Source organism: Trachurus trachurus, assembly GCF_905171665.1.
Source record: "Trachurus trachurus genome assembly, chromosome: 11".
Classification (NCBI taxonomy): domain Eukaryota; kingdom Metazoa; phylum Chordata; class Actinopteri; order Carangiformes; family Carangidae; genus Trachurus; species Trachurus trachurus.
The window spans coordinates 8,093,563-8,107,172 of NC_139904.1; the positions used below are offsets into that span (position 1 = coordinate 8,093,563).

Below are 13,610 nucleotides of genomic sequence, written 5' to 3' on the forward strand. Positions count from 1 at the left end.
CGATTCCCCACTCTTAACCAAGTGTTTTTTCAGCCCAAACCGCAACCTCTCTCTGAACAAGTAGTTTTTTTGCCTAAACTGAACTAGTCTTTGACCATAGTGGTGTCAAATTAGAAACATCTAATTTCTGAAACCACTAAAAACGATGCCAGGCGGAGTGTGGCAGTACTTCAGCTTCAGGGAGTTACGGTAGCCCAGAAGGATCTAAATGACTGCATGAATGATCATTTTCATCTCCGCCTGACAAAAAAATAGCTCAGATTAGCTGTGTCTCCAGGCAGCTAACTGAACTAATTCCTTGTCTGTTCAAAGAAGGAAGCATTTACACAACAAAGAAAACAGGACCCAGAATCGAACCTTGTGGTACACCACAAATGTACACCAACAGCATTATACTATATGTTTTGTTTTTTTGTTTGTTTTTCTTTGCACATCTGACTATCTCTACAGGATCCAGTTTGGAGACTCATTTTGACTCAGGATTGTGTATTATAGTTGGTTTGACTCACCTATATCACAGTTTGGCCCAGTCATCCCGTCCTCACACTGGCTGCAGTCTGGTCCAGTGAACCCTCGCCGGCAAACACACTTGCCCTTGACGCACCGCCCTTTGTTGCTACAGTTGTTCGGACAGCCTTTGGCAGAGCAGTCTGGTCCAGCAAAGCCAACATTGCAAACACATTTCCCATTTACGCACTTCCCCCGATTGCTGCAGTTGTTGGGGCAAGACTTTTCAGAGCAGTCCGTGCCTGTGAACCCATCTTCGCAAACGCATTGACCGTTAACGCAGCGTCCTCTGTTGTTGCAGTTTCCTGGGCAAGACTTTTCAGAGCAGTCTTCACCGGTGAAGCCGCTGTCACACACACACTGACCGTCTACGCACCTCCCACGGTCATAGCAGTCATTTGGACAGATTTTTTCAGAGCAGTCTGGGCCACCAAAACCTTCATCGCAAACGCACTCCCCGTTAATGCAGCGCCCTTTGTTGTTGCAGTTTCCGGGACAGGCAACCTCAGAGCAGTCTGCGCCAGTGAAGCCACTGTTACAAACACATTTACCATTGACGCACCTGCCACGATTGTTGCAGTTGTCAGGACAACTACGTTGGGAGCAATCTGGGCCTGTGAATCCAGGATTACAGACACACTGTCCATTGACGCAGCGCCCTTTGTTGTTACAGTTCCCAGGGCAAGCGACCTCAGAGCAGTCTGCGCCAGTGAAGCCACTGTTACAAACACATTTACCGTTGACGCACCTGCCACGATTGTTGCAGTTATCAGGACAGGCTCGTTTGGAGCAATCTGGGCCTGTGAATCCAGGATTACAGACACACTGTCCGTTGATGCAGCGGCCCTTGTTGTTGCAGTTTCCTGGGCATGAGTTCTCAGAGCAGTCCGTTCCAGTGAATCCGCTGTCGCAGACACATTTACCGTTGACGCACCGTCCACGATTGTTGCAGTTGTTGGGACAGGTCTTCTCGGTGCAGTCCGGGCCAGTGAATCCAGGATCGCAAACACACTGTCCATTCACACACCTCCCGTTGTCGTTGCAGTTTCCAGGACAGTCGGATTCGCTGCAGTCCGGTCCACTGAATCCAGAGAAACAGACGCACTTGCCGTCCACACAGCGGCCCTGATCGCTGCACTCGTTGGGACATTCGTTGATGTCTGGTTTGATGGAGCAACCCGCACCTGGAAGAGAGGGGAAGAAAAGGTTAAAGCGGTTACATGCTGTCATTCCGACATCCCACCACTCCGACATCCCACCATTTAGACATACCACCATTCCGACATACTGCTATTCCGACATGCGAACGTCCCACCATTCCGACAAGTCTTTCAATATAAGGAAATGTGCGTTACTCAACAGGTGACTCCCTTCTTTAAGACTTGCTGATAGAGGAATACCCACAAGGTCTTTATTGCCTAAGCCCAACCAATGCAAAATCTTTTTTGAGAAAAAAGGAATTGTCGGAAAGGCCGGATGTTTAAAAAAATAAATAAATACTTTCATTCTGACCGCAGGAGGCAAAAATTGTCGGAATGATGGGACGTTTGATATAGAATTAAGTGTTGCCATTTAATGCCATTTAACAATTAGAGGCCTATGTCGGACTGGTGAGATGTCGGAATGGCGGTTGCCCCCCGGTTAAAGCAAATGTCAGAAAATGGAGCTACCCCCTCATTTACCCAGCAGGCACAGCTGGACACCAACATCCTTAGAGGCTGATATTTGGTTGAATGTACAGTAGGGTGTATAATTCAAGTTTTTTCTACCAAACTGGCAACATGTTTTCTCGCGAGTCAATGGGGATTGACTGTAGTGGACAACAACACCTCCCTTTGAGCTGTATGTGTATTGATTCAGCTTATCTGATAGTAAAGGGAGGATGAAGATGATGAAATCCAACAGCAGCTCTACATTTTATCAGATGTAGTCATAACATAAATATGACATTTGAATCATGGATGAACGATTTTCCTCCTTTTCTAAAAATTTCCATGTCAGAATATTCAGCTGCTGTGACATCATGCCATTATTATTAGTCCTACTCTACATGTAACCATCCCTCCATCCTCACAGGGGATAAGGCACGAGGGGAAACACGAGTTGAGAGGCAACAGGTCACGTCAGCCAAACGGAGACTCTTGAACATCCACAGTCAAGTCAATGGTGATGATGATGATGGAGTATCGTTGAAACATGATTTTACATTTTTTCCTGCTTCAGTTTTTGGGGAGTGGAGGTCTAATCCTCGTTAATTGGACTGTCACGCAGCCTTATTTTGACTAATTGTGTGTGTGTTGTTAGGAGGAGGGTGGAGGGGAATCTGCACCAGTGTGGGAGGAGAAGGAGTGTGAGATCACACTGGGCAGAGAGCTAAGGACACACACACACATACACACATATACGCAGCGTTAGCTCATGGTTCGAGCTCTGCCAGGTCATAATGCGATCAGTCCTGAGGTCAGCTCTGTGTGTGATGAACTGGTTCTAACATCAATCTGTCAGAGCTCGTTTCACTGTCAGCCTGTCAGTCAGTTCCTCCTGTTCACTGCAACTGGATCCTTCCTCCATTGAACGTATAGGAAAACTGCACTCACTGTTTATTCTGCAGAGAAATTTCTCATTATTCAGTGAATCAGCTACACCTGACGCAGCTGCTGCATTAAAGAGCTGCTGGTGCAACTATGTTTATTTTCTCAATATGGAATTTAAGTAGATTTAAAGTGGAAAATCAACCACTCTGTCTTGGACTTAGAAGTGAATGACTTAACGTTTTGTCAAAGCTTCTAATCAATCTCACTTTTAGCACATAAGTGTCACTTTCTAGCTCATATTTTTTATATATATATTTTATTGTTTCATTGTTTTTTTTATTGTTGGTCTGAAGGCCTTGCCCTAGAACAATTGCCTTTGGGATTAATAAAATGAAAGTGAAAACACATTTTGCTAATAGACAAAACACAAAACCAAGCAGAAAACATCTCCATCAACATTGACATGTGCTGAAAATACACCAAACAACACAACACAACACGGCAAAAGTTTTCCCCTGGAGACGGTTAAAAAAGTGATGAGTCAGACTGGCAAAGACTTGTCCAGTTCTTGACTTTTGAAATGGAAAAACACTGAAAAACTGGACATGAAGCTATAACAACATGCAGATTCAGTATGAAAGTGACACTTTTCTGTGTCCCTGTAACGTCTTTTATCGTTATCCTTTATCAAACTGCCTTTGTGGCCTTGAAGTGCAGTGGATTCCGCAGATTCTGCATTAAAAGTGATGATTTTAGTTTTCTAAATCATGAAAATGTTGGATATTTCTTGTTTTTTTTGTCATGTTGCTTCTTTTATTAAAGAATCTGTCTATGCTATGACAATGCACAGAGCTGCTTGTATACATTTTTGTATATCTATGTCTATAAATGTTATTGTGAATGTACTTTCTGAATCAAGCACACTGCTGTTTTGAATTGATGACAATACTTGGGGTGTGTGATGGGTGGATTCGTTTTAATTCCTTTGTTGTTTTTCTTGTGTCATTCATTTCTTTCTAATGTTGTGTGTGTTTACTTTAAAAGAGGAAATGACTCATTTAGGAGCAGATTTCAACTTTTAGTGTTATTGTTAAATAGCTTTCTCTGCTGCTTGATACATTTGTCATCTCTTGGCCATGCAGTGTGTGTGTGTGTGTGTGTGTGTGTGTGTGTGTGTGTGTGTGTGTGTGTGTGTGTGTGTGTGTGTGTGTGTGTGTGTGTGTGTGTGTGTGTGCGTGTGTGTGTGTGTGTGTGTGTGTGTGTCATGCAGTAGGATGAGTCAGTGGAACAGGAGAAGCAGCTACGGGCAGAAAAGTAATATGAACTTGTGCGATTGGCCAAAACACTCACGTGCATGTGACAATGATGAAGAATGAGAGTGAGATGAATTTTGCTAGTTTCTATTTTCACGTCTCTTTTTGTCTCTAACACAATTATCAACCTGAGAATCTGCACATCGTACCAAAAAGTCATTAAATTATTCTTATTTACATTATTTATTTGCTATGAGAACAGGTAATAAACGTTTTATTTTCTACCTTCTCCCTGTGTAATCTGCTGGTAAAGAGAATGTGTAAAAATGAAGGGATTTGAACTAGCATCCTTTTAAGTGGTATAAACATCTTCTGGATTAACTCAGTGACCAGTATCCATCCAAAGAGGGGATTTTTCAACCGACATTGAAGATCCTGTCCAGTGTTTGTCCTCCACATGTTGCTATAAACACATGGTGTGCAGCAGAATAACAAGATGAAAGCCCAGATGTTGTAATGACAGTAAAGCGGTGAAAAATTCTCAGCAATAAGAGTCTAGACTGGTTTCTGTCTGATCTTTATGTTGCCACTCCCACAGGAAACACATCAGTGTGAGGAGCTTTGTGTTTGTGTTTGTTGTCATGGTTAAGAGTTATTAACTATGATTGAAATCATCATCCTTCTCACATAATGTGCAGTTGTTAGTCGGAGTTATTAAAATGAATTTCCTGTATTTAAGTATCAAAGACTAGAGAATATTTGTATTTACAGCATCAACATGTTGAGAAACCCTCAGGAAAGACTTGATTATCTCTATATTGGACTAAATAACTGTCTGGATTGATTTTGAACTTTGATTCCCACCAGTCTGGTCAATTTTTATGAGTGTTGAATGTCCACAAAACATTCTCACAATCATCCCTATCCAAGGAAACACCCAGTTTTTCTGTGTTTGTGAGGGTTTTCTCCCTTGTCTCAGTTGGGGAAAAAAACGCAACGTCATTTACAGTTTGTGAGGATCAGTAACTTTATGAAAAGATTTATAATGGGGCCACTTGAGGATCCGTGAAAACGTGCTGCTATCATCTTTCCAGTTTTTATGACGAATACGTTTGCAAACAGCTGCTGATTTCAACACACAGCTGTCCTGTCACAGAGCAACACGATGAGTCATGTGTTGTAGAGTTTGGCTTTCTCTTTCGCTCTTTTTTTTTTAGCTCTGTTTTTGGTCTCCACCATCTCCTGTGGGAAATACAGGGTCTGAGCTATTTGCACAAAACAGCTCAAGTTTTCTACTTATAGTGACCACAAAGAGCTTTAATTTTGTGTTGATTTTGGCGACCCCTGTGGACAAAAGCGGTAGGTTTCTCTTCACGGATCCTGTCCCAGTGTCAGTCATAAGGAAAATATAGCGATGAAATTGAGCTCGGTTTTTACTGGCTACAGTGGCTAGTGTAGCAACAACTTAATTAGCCTCGTCATAAATCGTTCCGTCTGGTGGACCGCCCAGACCACTAGAGTTACACTATTTATAAAATAGCTTATCTTACAACCGATGGCCTCATTTGCTGTTGTATGTCATACAGAAAAACTAAACAAAACACAACTCCACCCACACCAGTACATCTTTCCCAGAATGAGGGTATAAATTAGCTCCATAAAATGCTTCTTTATAAAAGAAAAAATAGATATTTATATAATGTACACCTTATCAGAAACGAGAGACTTTTGCAAATCCAGTTAAAAGTTCTTTGTAGTTGCTTTAAATGACACGTTGATAAAATTTCTTCCTTAAGGGTGAAACCAATCAATGGAGATGACACAATTACAACTTACTTACTGTAACTTATTGGGAAGCATAAACCTGCAGATTGATCATTAAACTCTGGACAATGGAAAGATGCAACTTTGGTTGTCTTCGCTATTGTTGCAGAAAACCTTAAATACTCAAGTGAACATTTTGAAGAACCTTTAACTGAGACTTTAGGGAAAATCTTAGTTCTTATCTTAGTTAAAGTGTTTTTGCTGCACCACATTGACCAGCTGCTCTAAGCTGTAATATACTGTACATGTACAGATACAGTTTTCCTCCAACAGTCAGAATGAGAAGCTGTTTTTACCTTTGCTCTCCTTGGATGTACAGCAGCCTCCTTCAGCTCCTCCACATTTCTCTCTGAGGGTCGACACCTCCCTCTCCAGCCGCTCCAGACGCTCCCGAAGGGCGGCGAAGTCCGCCTCGCAGCCACAGGACCCTGATCCTGAACCGGATGGAACCAGTCTGATCTTGTGGGTCAGGACCAGAGGGGAACCAGGAACCAGGTCGATTTCTTTACCTGGGAGAGACAGAGGCAATCAGGAGATGGAAACTGAACTCAACCATTCCTGTTGCTGTCTGACTTTAGTCTTTTAAACTTGTGAATTGATGAATATCAACATAAATACAGAGTTCAGTGAAAGTCTTTACCTCCCTGGCTGGCATCAGATGAATCCCCCTGATTGGCGCAGCCTTCTGAGATCACCACCTGTAGTAACGACAATGGAAAATATCAGTGTTTCATGTTTGCTTATAAAGATCCATACTTAAAGACAGAGTAAGTCAACAAGTCCCAAAATCCCAAGATCCATCAGTCAAGATAAACTGGACAAAAAATCTATGATGGAATTGTCAGAAAAGATGAGTAAAACATCTTTTGGACAATTAAAGATAAATTATACAGATAAATACAAATTACAGAAAAAATATAATCAGCATTTTGAAGGGTTAAATATCCTCATGTATCATGTGATAGATTAATTATGTTCATTTTGTCTTCTTGATAAGATAGTTATCTTGTTTGTCTTAACACAAAAAAACATAACTATCTCAATCATGTGCTGTTTGCGTGCTGCTTGTTGCTAATGTCCTGTAGCCAAGCCCCCAACAATCACAGCCGCAGGATGAAGTTTAACCACTAGAGGTCAGCAAAGGACAGAGTGTTGCTTCCTATAGGCTCAGGTAAAATCAGGACTCCTATATCCAGTTTATTATTGGTATTTACCAGTTATCAAAGGGATAGTTCAACATTTTGGCAAATTGGCCCATTGCCATGATCCCTACAGTCATAACAGTAGGTTTGTTACCTTTATTTGACAGTGCAAGCTATTTTTAGAACGGCGGAGCAGAGCCGCAAGCTGCTCAGAGCTACGCTACGGAGGCTAATGGGATTTCTTGGTTTCCCTCATCAAACTCATCAAATACACAATCCAATAACTCCAAAACGCTCTGGTGGACAAGTTGTGACCTGCACATTCACCATGCTATGAGATAATAACGTTACGAGACGTAAGAGTAAGAGTTGTTTTCGAGGCAAGCGCAGAGACTGCTTGCTGAAAAACTGTCCCTGAAGGCAACGCGCATCAGCGGTTTTGCATGAATTTACCTCTAAAACAACTCCGTCTCGTAACGTTCTGTTATTATCTCATAGCGTGGTGAATGTGCAGGTCACAACTTGTCCACCAGAGCGTTTTGGAGTTGTTGGATTGTGTATTTGATGAGTTTGATGAGGGAAACCAAGAAATCCCATTAGCCTCAGTAGCGTAGCTCTGAGCAGCTCGCGGCTCTGCTCTGCCATTCTAAAAATAGCTTATATCGACAATTAAAGGTAACGAACCTACTGCTGAAACTATAGGGCCAATGGGCCAATTTGCCAAAATGTACAACTATCCCTTTAACTGACTGGAAACTTCCAGGTAGAGGCAGATATAAACATTTGCCCGCCCTGTGGATCTTGTTGCCTCTGAGCCTGCAACTGTAACAGTGTCATCACTCCCTTACCTTGATGGAGTCCTGCTTGGTGTCCCTTGGTGTCCTGTGACCTCTGACCTGCAGTTCATTGGAGGTCGTTGGGGTCAGAAGGGCCGGACCAGCCAGCAGGAGGGCGAGGAAGAGGGAGGGGATGAATGGAGGCATGTCTGGGGTCCGACAAGGATGACAGTCCCTGTGGTTGTTTGGGAAAATGAGGGGAGGGAACGAGCCGACCTGTTGGTCTGCTCAGGATGTCTGAGCTTTAGTTTGTCTGCTCGAGTTGAGGATGAGTGTTTCCAAGATCTTTACAGTTGTAGGAGCCACTGTGCAGCTCTCTGTCAGCTGTTATCTCTGGGTTTCCACACAGGTGATGAGACTCTCTGGATGTTTTTCCTTCCTCCTTTGGACTTCAGGGATTTTCCCCCTGAAACATGGACAAAATTACACATTTAAACCCACCTTAAAATTTCATGTCAGCTCGACAGACTCCACTTTGGTCACAATTAGCAGAAATGAGGCCATTAGCTGTTTATGGGTCTGTCAGTGCAGCGTGTCGGCCAAAAGAACCACAATGGAAACAGTAACTTGGTTTGAAGGAGAAATTTGTTGTCCCGCAGCCAGTTCTCTAACAGAACCACCTCACAGGTTGGTGGCACATGGGTCAAACCGAAGACCATTTAAACTGCTGGATATACTTTAATTGGTTCTTTTTGGGGCAATTTGGCAAAATTTATAAGGAGTATTCCACGAAATAGATCTTCGGTTCGGTCTCACTGGCCCTGTTTGTAATTTCCCAAAACACTAAAGGTCTAAAACTGAAGCTTAGATGATGTTTACAGTAGATGAAGTTTGTTGAAGAGAGTTCAGAACGACTAAATGTCCATGAAACATTTGTAAGTTACTGTAAATTACATCATGGTACATTCACACTTGACAGTAAGAAACAGTTTATTTACTACGACTGCTAAATCTTCATGGTTCTTGTCATGAAGATAAACTTGTGGGTTTATAAGAACCATCTCAGTGTAGTGTTAGCCTACATCTCCACTCTCTGCAGCTCTCGTGACATCAGGTTGGTGTCAGCCAATCAGAGGAAACGAGGCTTTAAGTCTGTCTTCTGATTGGCTGACTGTTTTATGATTGGTTGAATAAAGATGTATCGGATTTCAGGTAAAACGCTCAGACAAAAACTAAATCCTGGAAGAGCCCAGGTAGGCGGAGCTTGGAGACTGCTTTGATGTGACATCACAAAGTTACAGAAGTTCTGACAGGCCATTTTAACGGCTCAGTTTCTGAAGCCATGTACATATCTCTGTGGACTGAGGCTGTTCACTCTAATAATATAGAACAAAGGCCTGATCTATAATCAGTAAAGACATGAAAATATCACTGTATCCAATTTCATATCCAAGCATCTACGATTGGCATGTTTTCGTTGAACTGATATGTGTTATTTTCAGGGAGATAAAATGAAAACTCTGGCAACTTTGATAAAACCAAATATTGATGACAGTTGCTTAGTAACACAATAATAGTGTAAAATGTCCAGCAAGCTGTCTTTTATCAGTTTGCTCACAGTTTGAAAGAATAAAATCACAATATCCCCCTCATGCCTGTGCCATTACACTGATTACTGTTAGCCGCTATTTTAAAATCTCTGCCATATTTTATCGTCAGTGACATGTAACACATGTTGAATTACATGCTTAATGAAAAGTTTCCAGGCTAAGTGTAAAAGAAATGCACAAAGGACCACATTATTATTAAATCAGAGTAAAAAAGAAATAATCCTGCCACACTTTGAGTTAGAAAGTTTTCCCCTGACATTTCCTCCAACACACACACAGTAGCCGAGCGTGTCCACAAATATGAGTCAATCCCTCAATGATCTAACCAGCCGCGTCTCCCCAGAGAGGTTTTTTAACCCAAAGCTTGTTAATGTTTGAGAGTTCGACTCAAATCCACTTTCAGCTGCAGGTTTGGATGTAGAAACCAGCTGCTGAGAGTCACCGGTGCTGCAACAACAGCAGCCTGACGTCAGTCACTCAATCGGCTGGAAAAGACCAAAATATGCACAAACTCATAAATATCTGAATTACAGTGGTTCTGCATCTGTAAATGTTTTTCATCTTGTCAGACGAGTCGTTTATTTTCCTCTTGTTCAGTAATAATTTTCAATATGTTATTCTAAGAGGCTGTGATTTATCATTTAGGAGTCAAAGATGAAGATTTTCTGTGCACTAAACTGGATCTTTGTTAAGCATGAAGGACATAAAGACCCTGCTCACTGTCACTAAGCACTTAAACATCTTTAATAAAATGAGATGTTTTAGTTTCCTCACAGATGAACAGTTTAGGTAACAATTTATTTTATATCGCTGTTTGTTTGCTTATGATTTCTTGAATGTTTCCTGTGGGGAAACTTGTAATTTGGTTCTAATGAAAGGAAAAAAACAAAGAGACTGTGATTCTAATTAGTTGAATTAACTGTGTGGAGTTTATTGTTGACAACATATGAAAGAAATTTCCCCATTTAAAACACATTATTCTCATTTATGTTAGTTTGTTCACAGAATTTCAGAATAAAAGCCTTGGGGCTGTAGCTTAGCATTAAGACATTTACCACCTGATTACTCTCTGTTTTTTCTGGAAGTTAGAACCAAATTCTCTTATTACAAGGAAACTTTATAAATGATTGGGAGTTTAAGGACTCATAAAAACGATTATTTTTTGATCCAATACGTCATTAAACATCTTACACGATGAAGAAATGAAGTTGCTGTTATATAGTCTGTCCAGCAAAGAGCAGAGACCACACAGTGCATCTTTTTTTTAAATAAAAAAAATGCAGGATCCTCACCAATAATATGTATTTACATGAAAAAAAAAACTTAAATTACATTATCAATTAAATATCTTCAAACTGTCTATTATCAATATCCGTATTATTCTGTAGAGTTTGATGAGTGGTGACCAATGAAGTTTTAATGTTCATGACGCTTTAAACATACTCTCATCTCGTATTGTTGTTCTGTATTTATTAGACAAATTATTAATTTGCTTACAGTTATTTATTTCCTCTTGGTTCAGTGTCACTAATGCATTTAAAGACACCCTGCTTCAACACTTGCTGCTCTGAATTAAAATGTGTGTTTTATATTTTTCCCTCACAAAAACACTCCATCATACTGTTGTAATTGAAAAGTCAGTTTTCAGTGTGCATGAACATGGAGCTCATATGTGAACCTGACATTTTCCACCTTTTCCCGCCCTCTGCTACTAATTTGACTCGACCCGACACAAAGAGGGGTCAACATCTGCCGTTTAACTCACATCTGTCTAGACCTCAGCCGGTTACTGCGCCTGCTCTATCCACTACAATTAGCTTGTAAATACCTGCCTGTGACAGCTGTTCCAGCTGCTGTGGTCGGACCCCTTCAGAAAACACATGAGGGGGCAATAGAAACTCCCTCAATGCACCATAAACCCGCCACACTCACCCTCCGCCTTCACCCTCGCCCTCTGACTGCTGCTGTTCACCCTCAGTGCAGCTTTCAGCAGCCAAGGTAAACTGCCACATGAACGCACACACACACACAACCTGTGACACTAAAGGAATGGTACTATGTGTTTACTATGTTTTTCTTTTTCTTTTATTTAACATTTATCTACATCTGACTGAAGTTAGCAGTCTGGCAGCAGTACATTATTTAGCTATTCTTAACTAGTTTAAACTGATAATTAAGAGACTTTATATTTCTATAAATTGTGGTGCAGAGTTTATGTGGCCCCCTACTTGTACTGAGAATAACTACACAAACTGCCAATAAGGAGAAAAAAGAACCCCAATGATAACCTTTCCTCTGCACACTGACGTTTATTTTATTTATTTTTTTAAGTTTTCTTGGATGGTTTATACTTTTTTTTCCAACATAGTGACAACGTATTTCTGGAAAACCAGTCGTTGTTGTTTGGTGCGCAGTGCAGGAAAGTTGCCCAAGACTTAAGAATTAACACCTGGATCTTCCTGTACTCCAGATTTTTATGAAACTGATATCCATCAGAAACCTTTAACTTTATTAGTCCATATAAAAACAATTCTTATTCTACTAAGCAACCATTTTATAAATATTTATACTGTTAAAGTAACCTGTGCTATTGAGTCTTAACTTTATCTCCCTGAAAATAATAAATATCTGTTTAATAAGCTTGTTCCACTGACAAAACGCACCAACAATAGATTAAACAGTGCTTATAAATGGCAGAAACATTAAAGGTAAGATATTAAAACATGTATATATATATATATGTTAATGCTGTGAAAGTATCAAATCCTCAGACCACAGAGAAATGCACACAGCCTGCGTTCAGAAACGGAGCCTTAAAATCAGCTGTCAAGACTTTGGTAACTTTGTGATGTCATAACGAAGCAGTCACTCTACATACATGCATACATGACTGAAAGTAAAGAGACTCAGAGCCCCTCTGTTGGTCTATTGTTTCTCTGAGGCCACACCCCTAAATCTGTTCACCTTGTCTTCAGACCCGACCCACTTTGACTCAGGTGACATCACCTGAGGATATTTATCAAACTGCACTCAGCTCCCTCTGAGGAATGAAACTACTGTTCTCAGATCTGCAGCAGAAACATCTGGAGCCACACTGATGCAGAGTTCAACTTTAACAAGAATCACTTTACGTTAAGCCTTTATGTTTGACCATGGAAAAAGAACAAAATAATTAAAAATATCAAGGTCAGTTTACAGTATGAGGTTTTTATGCAGTTTTAAATGGCAGGAAACTGGATGAAAGTAGTTTAAGTTAAAACCTTTTGGTCCAAATAACTTTATGATTTGCAGCAGGTTCCTGATATTACAAGGCTAAGATTAATCATGTAATGACCCAGAGGCATCACATGCACTCACTGCAGCTCAGACATCTTTGAATGCACCACAGACATTTACACTGATTTTCAGTGACACTGAAACTGCTCCTTGAAGTCGAGATTCTGGAAACCACCTGATTTCCTGATGCAATTAAAAATCTGAATCCACATGGAGCTTAATATAAGCTGATTTTACCCTCCCTTCTTACAAAGAACAAGTGATGAACACATAATGTTTCACAACTTAACACAAGGCAGAAAGTATCAAACTGGACAAAATAACTTGCAAAAACTGTGAATGATTGGTATTGAATAGGTTTGACTTACAGTTATTACACATGCGTTTTCTGCGCTGTGAAAACAATAATTTTATGTATCTAACAGATTTGATATCCAATGATACAGATAGCGGTGTCCAGAGGTCTGAGACTTCTTGTAGCCGCATATAATTATAATGAATACAGCCTTGTGTTACCAACTTATGGTTATTTTTCTATTGATGCTTCTGTCATATTTTTTTGTTAACTAAATAATGGACTAAAGTTTTTATTTTTTTGATTTTTAAAATGCCAGAAAACACAAAAAATCTAAATCATTTGCAAAAATAATTTGCAAAGAAAGACAACAGAATTTAGAAACTAATTAAT

General features: G+C 40.5%; 1 protein-coding gene across 2 annotated transcripts in view; it reads right to left on the minus strand.

Annotated features, from left to right (window-relative positions):
• Positions 1-13,610, minus strand: part of LOC310993744 (tenascin-like) — a 48,850-nt gene that overhangs the window by 34,895 nt on the left and 345 nt on the right. For both annotated transcript variants that reach the window (XM_083982201.1, XM_083982200.1), the window contains exons 2-5: positions 8,109-8,502; positions 6,759-6,816; positions 6,415-6,627; positions 510-1,691 (exon numbers count right to left, since the gene is read on the minus strand). In XM_083982201.1, coding sequence (XP_083838327.1) covers positions 510-1,691; positions 6,415-6,627; positions 6,759-6,816; positions 8,109-8,243 — 1,588 coding nt within the window. In that variant the 5' untranslated portion in view covers positions 8,244-8,502. The remainder of the gene's footprint in view (positions 1-509; positions 1,692-6,414; positions 6,628-6,758; positions 6,817-8,108; positions 8,503-13,610) is intronic.